We start from the raw sequence: 17,480 nt of genomic DNA on the forward strand, positions 1-17,480 counted from the left end.
TCACCCCTTACTAGTGGCGAGCTAAGTTAGAAGTGGTAGCTGGGATTGGAGATGACTTACTCCAAAAGTTTCTGGCAGTGTTTCTGAAAACAGAATTAGAAAAAAGGCCAACAGTGAGGGCATCTACCGGTCCTTGTGGTTGTGTGAGTACAGAATCTGAGTCTCCAGGCAGACTTCTGGGTCCCTGAGATACAACAGAACATGTAGACCACGGTTCAGGACTAGCTCACACAACCTGCCCCGAGCCCACCACATAAAGATGGGTGCCACTTGCTCTCCAGTTCAAGCTCTGCCACACGTGGCTTCGGTCCCCCACCCAAGGGCCACCATCTAAGGCTGGGATACGAAGAAGGCGCAAACACCAAAAGGAAAAGCTAGTAGTTTATATAGATAGATATATAGATATATAGATATTGATATATATTGTGTTTACATAGTCCACAAGTTAAATGCAGGTATCCATAAGAAGAGCATTAACAATAAAAATACAATCTGTGTGTAGCCAAGTACAGAGACTTAAAATGGTAAAACAGCAAAAAGGATCTCACAAAAGTACAAATATACAGTACAAATTGATTTATTTAAAACAGTTACAAAAAAGCACAACAAAATAGAGATTATCCTTAGAATTATTAATGCTTTGTTAAAGATCAGGTAGGATTAGAGGGTAAGAAATGGTATTGGGTGGGGGGAGCACCTGACTAGTTCTAAGGCTTTAGATACAATGCAGTTGATTACATATTAATTTAGCCATTACATACTGGGGATAGTAGTTGGGGGATCAGTAATTTATCTACAGGGAACTCCTACACAAATCAGATCCATCCATCAGACCTCCCCAGTGCCGTCCTCTACTACTCCTCAGGACCCTAAAGCCACCTGGATGACAACATCCCCATACTCCCTTCTCCACCCCATTCCCTACCCATATATTCTTCCCTCCCCTAAGGTGCTGTGCAAGCTGAGAGCAGTCTGCTCTCTGCAGCTGGAACATATACTGTTTTGGCTACAGGGATCCTGTGTGTGACGAGGGAGGTTGTAGGGGACAGCCTTATATTTAATACTTTTAAGTTTGCCAAGAGTACTGTCAGTCTCTTCCCCAACACAAGCTTCTCTTGAATGCGAGTGTCAAGCAAATGAGAGATGAACCCTCCCTTTAGCAACCTCAGTGATGCACTAACCACTCGTAGCTCACAACTATGTGCAAACTCCCTGTGCGGGGAGTGGATATAAACCACTGTGTCATCAGCTCGTTCACACTCGCACGTGCGCTTGCTCTCTCTTTTTGAAGAATCTCAGTCCCCGTGACAGTCATAAAGACCAAAATAAATGCTTGCAAAGTTTGACAATAGGTAAAGGCACATGGGCTGCCGCCACACACACTGCAGACAGGAACTCAATTTGAGGCCATCTTCACTGCTGGGCATTTGCAGTAGAATGGCTTGGGGGAATCACACAGATTTTTGAGTTTGCAGTCTACCAGGGGAGGATCTAGGCTTAATAGGAGAACTAATAAAGAAACCTTAGTGTGAAAAGTGCATTTATTACTACTGTTCCTGCTGGGGAGGCTCAGCAGGGCACACCGCACCACCTCTCCTCCTTCCGCCCCAGGCACTGTGCATAGTCTGAAGGTAAGGAGAGAGTGCAGTTGACTCTAGCATCTCAAGGGCCAGCATCATCCCAGGCCCAGACCAGATGTGTGGCCCAAAGATGGATCCTAGAGTTGAAAGAGCAACTGACAGCTGCAAAGACCCAGATGCGTTTTTTTATTATTGCATAATGCGGGAGGCCTTGTCTATCCCAGGGAAGTTGGAGGGTGAAGGCTTCCCAGCAAAGGGCTAATAGGTTCCTGGTCAACATCCAACCTCACGTGGTTCAGATCTTCAACTGTAGTGTACACTTCTTCCCATCTGGAAAGTATTGTAGCTTCAGTGTGGTTTAGTAAACTTAGCCTCAGAGGCCAAAAAGTCTCCCTAAAACTTGGCCTCTGCACTATTTAAGACTGTAACTTAAATCTCCCACGGCCAATTCAATCAACCAGGTTGTCTTTACTCCAATGGACCCAAGCCCTTTCCCAGTCAACTCATGTCTACCCTTTATCTCCAGTGTGATCACTCAACTTTTCAACATGCCTGCTTCTTGCAGGCTGAAATCATACCACCACCCTGTGCATCTTCTATGGTGCCCAGTGGTAAAAATAAAACTAAACCCCACCTGAGGGTCTATTTCAAATCCTCCCCCAACCCCAGAATCCATTTAACTGGAGCCAGATGAACCTCCCTGGGATGCTGACACAGGTCCTAACCTGGTTCCCCATCATTTAATTTTTAAAACAGGATACAAGGTATTATAAAGGAAAGAAGCAAATACACAGAAAACACCACTTACAGGACCCATTTGTCTCTTCTTCAAGAGTCAGATTATTTGGAGCCAAAGGGCTCCCAAGATGCACTGAAGCCACATCCCTTTGGATTCACCAGCCCACCAGCAGCATTTTATACCATCCCTACTCAACATGACTTTGCTACAAAGTAACCCTTGCACAGGTAAGGATGGACAGGATGCCTGGGTCTCACCTATATGGCCAAAGACACAGAAAGAGTGCTGTGAAGGGCAGCAGGCAGGACAGTGAAAAGACAGCAGCAGTGGCAAAGCAGCACAGACCAAAGCCCCTGATGTGACAACCAACTGAACCAAGAGTATAGAAGGATCAGTCCAGATCTACTGGCCGCCCCTCCTCAATGGGCTACCAGTGCTCAGCTCTGACCTCCTAGTTTCCCCTTCCCCCATGCCAAACCCCCTCCTTGTACATTAATCTTGATAGAAATGGTTATCCAAGACTTGGATGTCTTACTTGTCCTTCACCTGGTCCCTCTACTTCCCAAACCAGTGTAGGCATTTCTGTTTAATGCCAGAGTTAGCCATCTTCCTATGTCTAACCTCTAGGATGTCCTACCCCTGACACTGGCCTTCTCCAACTGCCCATTACCCCCTAAAGCTGACAGCTTCCCACCAAAACACTCACTCTTTCAAAATGCTCTTAGGTCTCTTATAATAACACTTATGAAATCTTCACAAGGAAGAATGGACACACCATAGGTTATTCATTTCTCATGCCTGGAAGAAAAGACTGAACCAGAGGGAAAAGATAAGGGGAATGCCAGTGCTCTGACCAGAATCTAGAGCACAGAGCTTCTTTCCCTGGGAGACCATACTTTACACAAGACACCTCTGCAGCTCAGCAAAGTCAAGTAATCAATATATTACATATGCATGGCACAGTATCAGGGGAAGTGCTGGTATTGCCTTACCAGCAAGATGCAGAAGAGGAACAGCAGCAGAAAGCTCAGGACCCAGCTCGCCAAGGTGCACAAGATTTTCTCTTTCCAGAATTAAGTGGAAGTTACCAGGCTAGGCAGTGAGGGGTTTTTGTATTTAAACTACTTGGCATGTTTCTGGTTAGACAGAGGTTTGCTCCCTTAAGAAGAAGCTCAGTTGGTATCTGTGGTGGGTATTTCTTTTTTTTTTTTTAAATATGGAACGCTTCACGAATTTGCGTGTCATCCTTGCGCAGGGGCCATGCTAATCTTCTCTGTATCGTTCCAATTTTAGTATATGTGCTGCCGAAGCGAGCACATGTGGTGGGTATTTCTTGAGTGCTTACTGTGTGCCTGTCACTATATTCAGTGGATGAGCCTTCCTAATGAGAAAGGAGGTTTCTGAGAAACCTGGGAATGAGAAACTGGGAATGAATTTCTTGTGGAGCAGCCAGAAATGAGGCCTTCTCTGGAGGCCTCCTCTGAGAGGATTCCTCAAGACTCAGCCCCACAGGGCCCCAGTGTAGAAACAAGCCAGAGAAAGCAGCATTGAGAGAGAACGGGGACAGAGAAGGGAAAGGACATGATCCCAAATGTGTACAAGGTTGAGTGTTCACCAGACATGGCTGGTGTTTGGTTCTGAGGTGAACCGGAGACTGAAGTGATCAGGTCAGCAGTTTCCTTTGGACAGGCCTCCAGAAGCTGACTGACCAGGAAACTGCTTGCAAGGAATGAAACCGTGGAGCATAGGGCTTGGAGCAAACAACCTGGTCTCAGTCACTTTGTTCCCCCAGGAGAACCACCTTTAGCACCTGAACACTAAGAATGACTCCATTCTCAGAACGCCCCCTCCCCCAAGGAGGTAGGTAAGATTATTTATCCCCATTTGGCAGCTGGGGAGGAAGTGAAAGAGTGAGAGGTCACTAGACTTGCCTAAAGCCTATGACAGAGCAGAGATCAGACCTCAGAGGATCGGGACTCCGGATGACAGGCCAGGCCTCAGCCAGTCCACCTTGAAAGGCCAGGGTCATAGCCTGGGAGAAGCCTCACCAGAGAACTGAGTGGACAATACCCTGAGTTGTTTCAAGAGTCTAAAGACCTCCCCCCGCCCATACAAACAGAACACCCACCCACCCACCTGAAAGCTGATGGGGGAAGCCTAATTCTCAACATCCACTGGAATCCCACAGTCCAAGCTGATGCTAAAAAGTCATGAAGAAAAAAATGCGCTTAAGACACGGGGGCACATGCAACTAAGATCGAAAAAACTCTTTGCAGAGGAATACTCCACCACAAAATGAAATCTAGGAGACTTTTCAGGTATTGAAATATTATCAAGAGTATCCCAGGGAATTCCCTGGTGGTCCAGTGGTTAGGACTCCATGCTTTCACTGCTGAGGATCTAGGTTCAGTCCCTGATTTGAGGAACTAAAATCCCACGGACAAAATAAAAAAAAAAGACTATCCCAACACCTTAGAGCTCACTGTGGGAGAAGACGGCTTGGGGAAGCCCAAATGCTGTGAGAGGGAGTGGAGTAAGCTGGGAGGGACTCTGTAAAAACCTAAGGATGGGCACTGCCCAGCCACTGATACTGGCCCCGACCCAGGGCATAGTTCCATTCTTGTTTCCCCAGCAAACAGTTCAACTACAGGAGAGGAGGGGACATGACTCTGAGTTTTTAAAACTAGAGAATAACTGAAAGGGAAACCAGAGAGACCCCCTACACAGCAAAAACTAGAGGTCTTGGTCAGAGTGGACAAAACCAGTTTTGTAGAAAGGGAACGGCAATGCAGCTAAAAATTAGGCCCAGGTCAAGATACCAGACAGGTTAGGTCAGCAGAGGGTGGGGGCAGCGCAGGCACTTAGGCACAACACAGACAGACAGAGGAGCGGGTGTAGGGGCCTGGGGCAAAGGATCCACTGGTTCTTTTGAAAGTCACCATTACCAACTCAAGATTCAGGACAATTTCAAAGTGGGTCTGGAACACTGAGTAGGAGGGGCTTTGTTAAGTCAGCTGCCCTTCCGGAAGCTCTGCCTAGAGCCTGGTCAGTATGGCCATCAGGTCTTTCTCCTCATATCCCGCAACTGGGTCCCCACCAAGGTAAGTCTCCACTCTGAGCCTTGGAGGGGCTTCTCTCTCCTGGTGGGATGCTAGAAGCCTTGTGGGAGGAACGGTGGGGAGAGACGGGAAACGGCTGGAACAGAGGGTCACGCAGAGTCCCCTGCAAAAATACCCAGCCTCCAACATCTGTAACAAAACTACCCTTTAAAGTGCACAGCTCTCAAAAGAAGAGTTCTGGGTGGGAACCCTCTTACTTCCAACCATGGGGCCTCCTGCCCTCCCATCACAAAAAAGAAAGGAAAAAAAAAAAACTTCAGACAGCTGGACTGCTACTATAAGCTGTGGATCATCATTTTTGGCTCTTTCTTTGCTCCTTCCCTCTGCCACCTGCTCCCAAAGCCTGACTCTCTCCTTGCAGGAGCCAGGGATGAAGAGGAAAGAACAGGGGGCCCTGATATTTGGAATGTTTCTTATCCTGCGTGCACCCCCTTCCTTCCTTGGCCCAGGCCTGCTGCTCCCCGTCACAACACCCCAGTGGGGGCTGTTCTGAAAGGATGCGATGGGGTGACAGGTAACAGACCCTGCCTCAGGAGGCTGCCTTCGTGCCACCTCTTCCCCACCAACCTCACTGCCCAGAGAGCTACCCACTGCTCGGCATGTGCAAATCCTCTGCTCTGCTCGCTCACGGTGAGGCCCAGCTCTGGGGTGGAGCCCCAGGCTGGGTCTGGGATAAGTTCATTTCCCCGCATTAGAGCGCCCTTCGATGGACAGCTTCACCTCCTGTGGAATGAAAGAGGGACGGAGCAGTGCAGCCCGCGCCTCCTCCCCTTGCGTGCTGTATCTTTGGAAGCTCGGGGCCGACCAGCAGGCCTGAGCACCAGGCTCCGGCTGCGAGGGCTCTACCGACCGGGAGCCCTCGCCTGACGGCTGGCTTTTCCCATCACTGTCACATTGCTCTCGGGGTCCCAGGACTGTCCTTTCAGGTCTTTCTCGGGGAGGACCCAGCTGGCCTGGGGGAGCACAGCTGGACTGAGAGACTGAGTTACTGTTCAAGCTTTGTAAACTGATAGAGATGCAGACATCTCCCACCTGGAGCCGATGGCAGGGCAGAGAGAAGAGTTGTGCAGTCCGCCCAGGGCTGCAGGAGGACCAGCCCTGGCCATAGACGAAGAAGGGGTGCTCGGGGGGCACCTCGATGCTCACTTTGCTCTGCTGCTCACCCACCACGAAGTGCAGCATGACAAATCCAGGCCACTGGCTCTCCTGAATGTCCACAACTGTGCTTGAGTCAATCTTCAGCCCCCCGCTCACTTCGGCACTGCGCACAAAATCCTGTGTCTGGAGGTCCTCCACCCGCTTCAGCTCCCCCGTAGCCAGCTGGATGATGGCGCCCTTCATGAAATGGGAGGGCAAATGGGAAGAGGTCACGGGGGGTAGCGTCGACTCCTTGTCTGGGAAGGTGGCTCTGGCCTGTATGTCCAAACTTGATGCCACCAGGATCTCCGAACCCACAGGCAGCAGGCCTGGGTCAGTTCCAGCGGGCACCAAGTTGCCATTGGCTACAACCACTGCTTTGGGGAAAGGTCTATGCTTCAGGGGTTCCTGATGGGAGTGAGGGGAGACCCCTCGGGCCTGGTTTTTCTCGGCCATCTCGGCGGCGCTCCTGGCTGGCCCTCGCCCCCCGCCCTGGTGGTCAGGGTTATGGTGGGACAGGTTGAGGGGGCTGGGCTCGTCCTTCCTCTGAGCTGCCACCGCCCGGTAGTCCTGAGAAGCTAAAGCACCCACCACCCGCTGGACCTCGAGGTCAGTGTCCGGGGTCCCTCGGTGTGCTGGCACTGCCACCTCCACCCGTGCAGACTGAGAACCTGAAAACAATTGTCCGTCCACCATGCATTCGACCACTGGCGCCAGTCCCTGGCCCTCGCCCTTGTTGCTGGGGGAGTCAAGGGCTTCGCTTTCCCGTCTCACTAAATTCCGATCTCGCGGTCTCTGTCCATTGGCAGCGGCTGCTTCCAGAGCAGGCTGGCCCTCCTGAGGAGTAAGAACGGGGCTGGCACCTGCGGGGGCAGTTTCATGCAAGGTGTACCCAGCAGGGAGCCTGGACATCTGATAATAAATGGGCATCCGGCCTGGAGCGAGGTCCAGTGGCTGAGTACTCGAGTGATGTGGCAACTGCCCAGGCGGGGAGCTGGCAGAGGGGGCTTTGCTGAACGAATGGGCTGGGGATGAAGCCGGGGGAGGAGTGGCTCCTTCTGCCAGGAGTGAGGCGTATGGCACAAAGTGTGGAAGGTGAGAGGTGGCGAGGTTGGCAGAAGGAGAAAGGAGGGGACTCGGGAGGAAATTAGGTGGCACGGCATAAGGAAGGCTGTACGGAGACCCGATGAACTGCAGAGAGGTGGACGGGAGCTGAGCATAGTGGATTGGGGGATAGTGGATTCCCGGATGTTGAATCAGAGAAGACGCTACATTAAATGTGGGGGGCAAGGGGCTCATGTTCACCACAGATGGGAGGCCAGTTGGGGAGAAGGTGGCAGGTGGCACAGCCACCTTATACAGCATGCCATACTGGTCCACCGTTAGACCAGTGATGGCCTCGGCTCCATCACCCCCCAGGCTGACTCTGGCTCCTGCCTGGCTCTGCCCGGCCACCACAACCCCTCGAGACCATTCAGAAGCATCACTGGAGGGTGTGTGGTTAGTTGAGCAGCTGGTGGTTCTCCCCATATCCTCGCTGGTCACGGGGAGGTCTCGTTTCTTTGGTGGAAGGCATTCCTGACTCCTCTCATGAACAGGTTTCATATTGCTTTGTGGTGTTCCTGGAGCCTGGAAGGGGTCGGCTTGCTCCTTGGGGCATCAGAAGGGGCTTCTCTGTAGCTCCCCTGCACCCCTCTGTGCTGTTGGCTGGGGCGCCCACATCTGCTAGGGAACAAATCAGAGGCAAAGAACAGTAACCCAGGGGTAAACCAAGTCAAATGGAAGAGCAGGAACTGCATCCATAGAGGAAGATGGAACCAAGGGGACTGCTGGGAAAAAAAGAGGAATGAGAAAGCAGAAGACAAGGATGCTGCACCCCTCACTCATCCAGCCAAGGACATGAAAGAAACAATCACAGAAAGCACACAGCTACAAGGTCAAGCATTCAAAAATGCGGAACATAACCTGTTGGTCCATGACCCCAGGGAAACCAACAGGGTCATGATTAGCTGTGTCTCTGATGCGAACCCTGACTATTCTGAGTCTTTCCCCCTAAGGGGGATTTGAACACATGGTCTTTGCTGCTCGGTCCTTAAGTTTCTCCTTTTGTCACCAAACACTACTACTGTGCTATCTTCTTTCCTGAACATATGAGCTCATCCTTGCTTCCTTTCCCCAGCCTAATTTGGGTTATGATCTCATCTATCCCCCTCCTCCCTCCCAGGCCTTACCTCCTTTGCTTCATATCACCACCACCTCAAGGACCCAGGTGTCAATAGGTCCTGAGGTCTGCTTGTTTTTTTAAAAAAATGCTGTTCCCTAATTATGTTACGAAAATAAGTATCTTCTTTGCCCCATAAAATACTACCTTCAAACTTGGGCCCTATGAGGAAAGTGACTGTACTAGCATTTTCTAGAATTTATTTATTTCTCCTTTTCTTCAAAGAGCAACAAAACTCTTCTGACCTCACACAGACTTTGTGTTCCCTAGTCTGGCAAGACTTCTTTTCCTCCCATGGACCACCTTCAATTTGCCTTCTTCACCCATTCCCTTTCTTTTTTTCTTTGCCGTTGGCTCCTTTTCTTTGGTAGGGAGGTTCTAGGCACCACTTCTTAAGATTCTGGTTCCATTCCCCAAAACATGCCTCTTTATCACTATCTTAGGTCTATGTGATTCATAAGAAAGTTCTCTCTCCCCTTTCTCTATCACCTTTCATACACGCTTTTGGCCACTGTCACAACTTATCATTTTGGTCTGAATACTTGAACACCTATGAAATTTGTCACCTATTTCTTCCAATCAGGCTTCAGTTCTTTGGCTCTGGAAAAAGATTTGATATTACACTCTGTTCTGCTTTTCCACTGTTGATTCCAGATGTTTTTCTGCAACAAGGTATCCAAAGCACCTCCATTACCTGAGCTTCCAGTGGTGCTTCTGAGAAGTTGTAATAAGAAGCAGTGTCCTCCCCACTGGCTTGGGAGCCTAGAAGACAGAAACAGGAATCCATAAGTGGGAGCCTAGCCTCTGACCATCCCCAGGATCATGAAGAAAGCGAATTCTAAAGCCACAAAGACATTAATATCCAGGAGTCCCTGCTTCAGCCTCTTCTCTAGGGGTAACAACACATTAAATTCTAATTTGTTGGAAGACATTTCTGGGAAAAAAATTTCCAAGTGTCAAACTTCACTGTTTTCCTTAACATCGTATTCTTCATTCTCTACCTGTACCTATTCCACCAAATAAATTTATTTCCAATCCCAGTTTCAGGTAAATGCACAAAGTGGAAGACTCAGCATTGTTCCCACGTGAACAAAGGGAAGCAGGAAAAAAATCAGTCTCACGGATTTCACTTTTATTCTGGGCTAATGAAAACATAGATGTGGAGGTTATTTAAATGAGAAAAGAGGCACTGGAGGAAAAAGAACAATTATTTATGTTTCTGGGGCAGAAAAAGAGGTCAAGGGGGAGTCACTCAAAGGGAAGCCTTATTAACAAATTTCCAGGGTGAAAAAAAAAAAACAAAACAGGCTCCTGTGTATGTGTGTAAAATTTCTAAGTGACAACTTTGTATCAAGTGCTGAATCAGGTGTGACAGAAACTGAAAGTACTGCCTTCATCCTCAGGTACCGCAACAATGGAAAACAAAACTGCTAACTGTCAACGTCCGAATATACACCAGTCAGACACATCATGCACTGAAGACCAGAGCCTTAATCTCTAAAAACAAAGAAAGTAATACTGACCAGTACTTGGAGACACTGTTGATACTACCCACTGTGCTTTCCAAGTCCTACTTGGATTATACTGCAAGCCTCAAACCAAACTCAAGGTATTTCTCCCTTAAGATCGGCAAGGTGCAGATATATCAAAAAAAAAAAAAAGGAAGAAGACAGGAAAACAAGGTGGAAAGACAAATTCTTCGTTCCATAAACACAAAGTTACACAGAGGGCACAAGTCTTGCATTCCTTCTTTGCCAGCAGTTCCAGTAACTGAAAAGCTGTTCGCTTTCTCTGTCATTTCCAACAGAAAATGGGTCACATCTTCAATTCTAGAATGATACTTGCCTCTCATGACTAAAACATTAAAGAGAACCTGCCTCTAGGTCCCAGAGGGGTTAGCCAAACAGAGGCTAATAAAAGGACAGAAAGAGGCAAAAGGTCTGCGGGAGTAACAAAGAGCCAAGACTGTACACCAGGTTCCCACAACGCAAAACACATTTTGGAATCTGAAACGTTAGCCTCTTAAGAGGCTCAATGAGGATTTCTCCAGGGCAAGACGCAGCCTGTGGCCCTAACGGAGCTAACGGGAAACGACCATTCCGGAGAGCTGCTGGAGCTGCCAGCACAGCCCAGAATCAAGAGGTTGAATCCAGCCCCAGACTCGAATTCGCTGAGGGCGAGGAGCTTAGAACAGACAGGGGCTAAGGCTTCCCTTGTTCCCCCAATCACTGCCCCAAAAGGGGTAAGGCCCGAAATTGGGAATTCTGCGTTTAGAGAGTAGAGGGTCGACCTTTCAAGCAGAGGAGTTAAGGGCGAGGCCCCGCAGGCGCTGCTTCCTTGTTTGGGGGCCCCTTCCCGCCCCGAGGACTCGGACAGCCCGGGCCGCCAGGACACAGCCGCGGGGGCGCAGGAACCTGAGGCAGCTCTCTGGGCCGGGCCGGTGAGAAGCGATCCGGGGTCTAGGCGAGGCCTCTTTCGCTCCCTCGGTCCGCGGGGCAACGGGCTCTGGGGGGCCACTTCCTTCAGAGCACCAAGCCCAGGCCTGCTTGGCCCCAGTGAGGTCGGCGGCCTCAATCAAGGCGACACTCACCGGCCCATCTCACGGCGCTCCCCGGGCTCCTCCCGCTGGTCCCGGAGCCGCCGCAACAGCGGCCGCCGCCATCCCCGGCCCCGGAGCCGCCCCACACCCAGCGCCCCCCCAGCCGGGCGCCCGGAGATGGCGTCAAGAGCGCCCCGCCCCCGGCTCGGAGAGATGACGTCAGAGCCCCTAGTCGGAGAGCGACGCCCAGGAGTACCCCGGAGGGGAGGGGGCTGGCTCCCCGCCTGTCACTTCCAGCGCCCCCTCTGGTGGGAAAACGAACTTCTCTCCCTGGGGCCGGGTCACGTGAATAGGACTGCGCCCGGCCTCCACACCCTGACCCCACAAGGACCCTGCAATCGCTTACACCAGTCAATTCTGGAGGTTCCCAAACAGAACCCCGAAGCGTGGCCATCAGTGACCCGCGTTTCCTGGACCTCGGGAACTGACTTTGTGAAACCTTCTCTTGGGAACCTCCGGGAACACTGAGGCGACCCAGGTCCGGGAGAGTATTGAGATTCCCCCCTAGAGACCCAGGATGGAGAGGGGAGCTCTTTAAGAGTTGAGAAATGCCTCTGAGGGGGGACGAGAAATGGACCGGAGCCAGGATCTAGAGGAAAGTGAAGTTAGTGACTTGAAAGTCTGTGAAGAATGAGAGGATGGGGGAAGTACAGTGGGAAGCAGCTTAGTGGGAAGAGGGCTTGACTACTAGAGGAACTGTTTGGTCACCAATCATTGACAATTAACTTGTCGACTTGATAGTAATATGAACATCTGATTAACTTAAGTGAAAAAAGGGAATTCCTTGATGGCTCGATAGTTAGGATTCGTGGCTTTCACTGAGCAGGAAACTAAGATTCCGCATGCTGCAAAGCCCTGCAGCGTGGCCAAAATAGAAAGAAAAAAAAAAAAAAGGACACCAGTTGATTTATGCTTTGATTACAACTATGTAAAAAAGTAGTTCTGCATACAGACAAAAGCTGAACAGAGGAAAAAAAAAAAACTATTGGAGAGACTGGATTCTGAGTAGAGTTTGTTCCTTTTTAGTTTCTGCAAACTTTGTTCAGTAAATAATCACTGATTTTTGATTGATTTTGAAAGTTCTACTGGCTGGGCTCTTGCTACTAAGCCTTTGGAAAATTGTTTTACTACTTTAGGCTTCAATTTCCTTTTATGTGAAATGAAGAGCTTGAACTGGGTGAAGCTGCTGCTGCTGCTACTAAGTTGCTTCTGTTGTGTCCGATTCTGTGCGACCCCATAGACGGCAGCCTGGGATTCTCCAGGCAAGAACACTAGAGTGGGTTGCTATTCCCTTCTCCAATGCATGAAAGTGAAAAGTGAAAGTGAAGTCGCTCAGTCGTGTCCGACTCTTAGCGACCCCATGGACTGCAGCCTACCAGCCTTCTCCATGCATGGGATTTTCCAGGCAAGAGTACTGGAGTGGGTTGCCTTGGCCTTCTCCCGAACTGGGTGAAGGGGCCGGAGTAAAACATAGATAGGAGAGATCGCGAAACATTTTAAGTGAAAAAATAAGCAAAGATATACATTGTGAGATCATGTATTTATTTTAAACAACATAATGTTACAGTTGCATATATTTATGTATCTGTACAGAAGAGGAGTGGAAGGATATGTATCAACTAGTTAACATTGGCTATCTCAGGAGAGGAAAGTGGAACTGGGTGGTGGCCAAGAGGAACAAAAGAGACTTTTTGTTATTGTTTGGATTTTTTAAATGAGAATATTACCTTAGAAACACTAAATGAGCAAGTTAAAATACAAATAAGGTATATGATCTCTAACATTCTTTCTAGGAAACACTTAGGCCTCAAATTTGATATTTTCTCACCTGGGTGGGTCCAAAGAATTATCAAAATTATTGAATACTACACACACGCACATGTGTGTGCACACACACACACACCCCTACACCCAAATGGGTAAAACATAATGACACTACTGATTCGTAGCCATCTAAATCAGCAGAAAACTTTGCTTTGTGAATATTAATATTATACATAACAATTATTTTCTCAGTTTGGCCAAGAAGGAAGTCCTGTGGTTACTCAGGGACCCTGTTTTAGTGCTGACTGGCAGAATGGTTTCTGGCTCATTTCTTCGCTCACAAAACTGGCACTGAAACTGCCAAGATCAAGACCTTTGGACCATCAAAGTGTATTCAACGATAGCCAGTTTCTCCCAGATCAAGATATGCAATCAGAGACCTGGTTTTCAGGCAAAATTGATGCAAGCAAAATGTTTTTTGGCTGCCAGTCATTAACATAATGACATGGTTCAAAGGTGTGTGTCTATTTTTGTTAAAGGGTGTTCTGAATGGTGAAACACTAGTGATTTCCTGGTTTGATGCTGCAGTCCCAAAAAGGTAGGTCATATCTGCTGTATCTTCTTCTAGAACTCTTTACTCCAAGCAAGCCTCATTTCTTTGGTTGTACATATTGATGGTTGTTGTTTAGTTGGTAAGTCGTATCTGGCTCTTTTGTGACGCTATAGACTGTAGCTCGCCAGGCGCCTCTGTCCATGAGATTTCCCAGGTAGGATACTGGAGTGGGTAGCCATTTCCTTTTCTAGCAGATCTTCCCGACCCAAAATTGAACTCTCATCTCCTGCATTGGCAGGTGGATCCTTTACCATTGAGCCACCAGGGAAGGCCCACAGGCAGGGTAAGCTCAGACAACTATCCCAACTGTTTGTGATGCTAAGGAATCAATCAGAGATAACTTTGGGATAAAAACTTGGGAAACCATGTTTGTCACAACAAGAGGAGTAGGTGGCTTTTTTTCATACTGTCTTATCTTCCTGCTTATATGCTTTAGTGTACCAGGGTGTCGTTTTAAGAAAGGAACTTCTATCCTTAGATCCTATGGCAGAAATGACAACTAATCTTAAGCATATATTGAAATTATAGAATCCTTAGCAGGTTTGACTTTCCCTAGAAACATGTTGGTTCCTGATATTAGATTATTTGGGAAAGTTTTCTAATGGTTTCCAAATGTAGGAATGTGCAGTTTTCAGGCTTCTGTTTTATCTACTTCCCTGTGTTCTCATTTCCACATGCCTTTAATGTTATGCAACCTCTCCAGGTTCCAATGGGGATTGCCCTTTCTAATTCATTAACATTTAGAAGAAGGTCTTATAACTTCTCCAAAGTGACTATTATGTCCTCTGGGGAGGAGAATATCCCTCTGTTGTCTACTTCCTCAGACACTTGCCAGAGACTTTCACTATTTGTCAGAAACTTCCGGCAGAACTCTCAAAAGTTGCAGTAAAAACACTGACGATTACAATAAACTGAAGATCTAGCCCTTATTTGAATCACAAGCGTCGTATCTGGGGAACTGGTCCATAGAGAAGCAAATGCTTTCAGGCCAGTACTAAGCAGCCAGGAGTTCCTTACACGGGATTTGTTAAATAAATAAATGTGTGCGTGCTCAGTCGTGGCTGACTCTTTGCAACCCCGTGTACTGTAGCCCGCCAGGCTCCTGAATAAATAAAGTAGATGTGGAAAAATTAGAGCCTCTGATAACTCTCTCTTTGGCTGGGAAACTTCTCAGCAAGGTGATTTGTGAGCTGCTGTGCCTTGTGGTGAAATCACATTCAGCTTTGCCTTCAAAGCTTATGCCTTTTGCAGACAACTTGCAGCTGGTTGTCAGTCGCCTAGAATTCCTGGAAAAAAATTTTTTTAGAGTGAGGGAGCATAGCAAGCTGCCCCTCAGATTCCTGTGCACTTCATGCTGCCACCTCCCAGTCCCATGGCATATCTCATAAGACCTTACTTAGCAACTCTGAAATTTAAAGGCATGTTCCTGAATTGTGGGACTGATTATTACAGTGATCAAATTGTTAAAAAATTTTCAAACACTCTCCTGTATCTTGGTTGTCTCAATACCAATCATGGTTTTGTAAGATATTAAACCACCGGTGAAAACTGGATAAAGTGGGTCCTCGGTTGTTCTGTATTACTTCTTACAAACCACATGTTAACCTACAATTATGTCAAAATAAAAACTTTATTTAAAAAGAAGTTTCAGGCTTCCCTAGTGGTTCATTGGTAAAGAATCCACCTGCCAGTGGCTCAGTGGTAAAGAATTTGCCTGCCACAAGTTCAGTCCGTGAGCTGGAACAATGCCATGTGACTATGCACCAAACTATTGAGCCTGTACTCTAGAGCCCAGGAGCCACAATCACTAAGCCCATGTGCTGCAACGACTAAAGCCTGTGAGCCCCTAGAACCCATGCTCAACAACAAGAGAAGTCACTGCAATGAGAAGCCGATGTACCACAGCTAGAGAGTAGCCCTCAATTGCTGCAACTGGAGAAAAGCCCATGCAGCAACAAAGACCCAGCACAGCCAAAAATAAATAAATAACATTTGTTTAAAAAAAAAAATAAAGCGTTTTCCAGGGAATTCCCTGGTGGTCCAATGGTTAGGACTCTGCACTTCCACTACAGGGGGCTCAGGTTCAATCCTTGGTCAGGGAACTAAGATTCCAAGTATGGCCAAAAGAAAGAAAAACATCTCCGAAGGTTTAAGATGTAATGTTATGTCCAAATGACTGGACTTCTCTCCACCAAAGCACAGTGCTTCATCTAGCCAAGCCTTTTTTAGATGTGTAATAGCTATTAAGTTTGAGCTCCTGGGCAAATTTTTCTGAAAGAGCTTCCTTAGCTTTTTTCAAACACACACAGAAGATGCTTTTTCTTCTATCAGGTGACAGCTTAAGTCATGTTATACCCATGAATATGAGTAGTAGCTGATTTATATTGTCTTCTTTCTGTAATTTATGTTGCCTTTTGCTCTTTCCTTATTCCAGTGGGTCACATGTGCCATGACCCCCTCAGTAAACTGAGAAACGGAGGATCTCTGATTATGAGAAGGGTTCAGGTGAAATAAGTAATGCATGTAAACGCAGTTCTCTCAGTGCTGCATAAATAGGACTGTTTATTATTGAATTACTATGGTCTATTAGATTATGGTAGCGGAGAGGCAGATATTACCCAAACTTTCAAACTGATTTTTAGGCATTCTTTAACCAAATCTTGCAGAGGGTGTTTGGGCATTACTTATATAAGGAACCTATGGAAAGTATTCAAAACAAATGATGTATAGAGAAATCCAGTGATACTAATTATTATTATTGTGAACAAAGAGAATGACACTGATGGTGTACACAGAACTTGTGAACTTTATCAACTGTATGTCCATGTGTCCTTTAATTCTGACAATCAGGGATACATATTGATTTTTTTCAGTTTTTTGTTTTAAATAAAAACATTATTTCACACTATGTCATATATGGCCCTATTTATTAAAAAACTCCTCTTTGTCAGTTCATTTTCCTAAATGCATGCTTTGTGCTGCAGCAGAGCAGGCCCAGAAAATAGGAAGGAGGTGATTTACTATCTGGCCTCTGGGAAAGAGGAACAAGCTTGGATCAGAGCACATTACCTGATAAGACTACCCCCGGAGGCCGTGGAGATCTTGGAACTGTTCTGGGGACCTGCTGCTGGCTTAACTTTAGCTTGATCCAGAGCACAGAGTGAGACCTATTGAACTTGCATCATTTGTCAGGCTCAACAAAATTGCAAGGCATTTCTGCCACCTAGTGAGGGTGGCACTGGGCTCTAACTTGTGTGCATGCTCAGTTGTATCTGGTTCTTTGTGACCCCATGGACTGTAGCCCACCAGGATCCTCTATCCATGGAATTCTCCAGGCAAGAATACTGGAGTGGGTTGCCATTTCCTCCTCCAGGGCAATCTTCCTGACCCAGGGATTGAACCCACATCTCCTGCATTGGCAGGCTGATTCTTTACCAATGAGCCACCTGGGTATTTGGGACTGTGTCAAAAAGCACTGTCTCCACTTAGTAGAGAACTAGTCCTGCTTGACAAGAATATGTCAGCCACAGAACCATTTTTAAAACCAACTAGTTGTCTTTCCCCAACCTGAGCTGTAAAAATGTAGTATAAATGTGTAGAAAAGTTAGGAAATACAGACAAAAAGAATCTGGAGATAAGAATTTTGGTATATTTCTTTCAGTCTATATGTTTATCTGTATGCATCTCTGTGTCTGTATATATACTTAT

At 47.5% G+C, this 17,480-nt stretch overlaps 2 protein-coding genes and 2 non-coding genes across 5 annotated transcripts in view; 2 read left to right on the forward strand and 2 right to left on the reverse strand.

The window, feature by feature from the left end:
- Positions 1-363: 363 nt before the first annotated feature.
- On the reverse strand, positions 364-11,485 carry ATXN1L (ataxin 1 like). 2 transcript variants are annotated; one of them, XM_005218604.5, is made up of 3 exons: positions 11,387-11,485; positions 9,491-9,558; positions 364-8,300 (listed from the first exon to the last, which is right to left on the reverse strand). In XM_005218604.5, exon 3 carries the CDS (start codon positions 8,178-8,180, stop codon positions 6,117-6,119), a length of 2,064 nt encoding a protein of 687 aa, XP_005218661.1. In that variant the 5' UTR covers positions 8,181-8,300; positions 9,491-9,558; positions 11,387-11,485; the 3' UTR covers positions 364-6,116. The 2 variants fall into 2 exon arrangements, with proteins under 2 accessions (XP_005218661.1, NP_001192810.1); NM_001205881.2 differs by having other exon boundaries at positions 3,519-8,297; positions 11,387-11,457.
- LOC112442456 (U6 spliceosomal RNA) lies at positions 3,530-3,636 on the reverse strand. The gene has a single exon (XR_003030546.1). It is a non-coding gene; the product is annotated as a U6 spliceosomal RNA (small nuclear RNA).
- A 2,095-nt stretch (positions 11,486-13,580) lies between the features above and the next one.
- The window catches only part of AP1G1 (adaptor related protein complex 1 subunit gamma 1), a 102,477-nt gene continuing 98,577 nt past the window's right edge, over positions 13,581-17,480 (forward strand). Inside the window, exon 1 of the mRNA XM_059876569.1 lies at positions 13,581-13,757. The gene's annotated coding sequence lies outside the window, so the exon portion shown is untranslated. The remainder of the gene's footprint in view (positions 13,758-17,480) is intronic.
- TRNAG-UCC (transfer RNA glycine (anticodon UCC)) lies at positions 15,802-15,874 on the forward strand. The gene has a single exon. It is a non-coding gene; the product is annotated as a tRNA-Gly (tRNA).

This window comes from Bos taurus, chromosome 18 (assembly GCF_002263795.3).
Source record: "Bos taurus isolate L1 Dominette 01449 registration number 42190680 breed Hereford chromosome 18, ARS-UCD2.0, whole genome shotgun sequence".
In the NCBI taxonomy this organism is placed as follows: Eukaryota; Metazoa; Chordata; class Mammalia; order Artiodactyla; family Bovidae; genus Bos; species Bos taurus.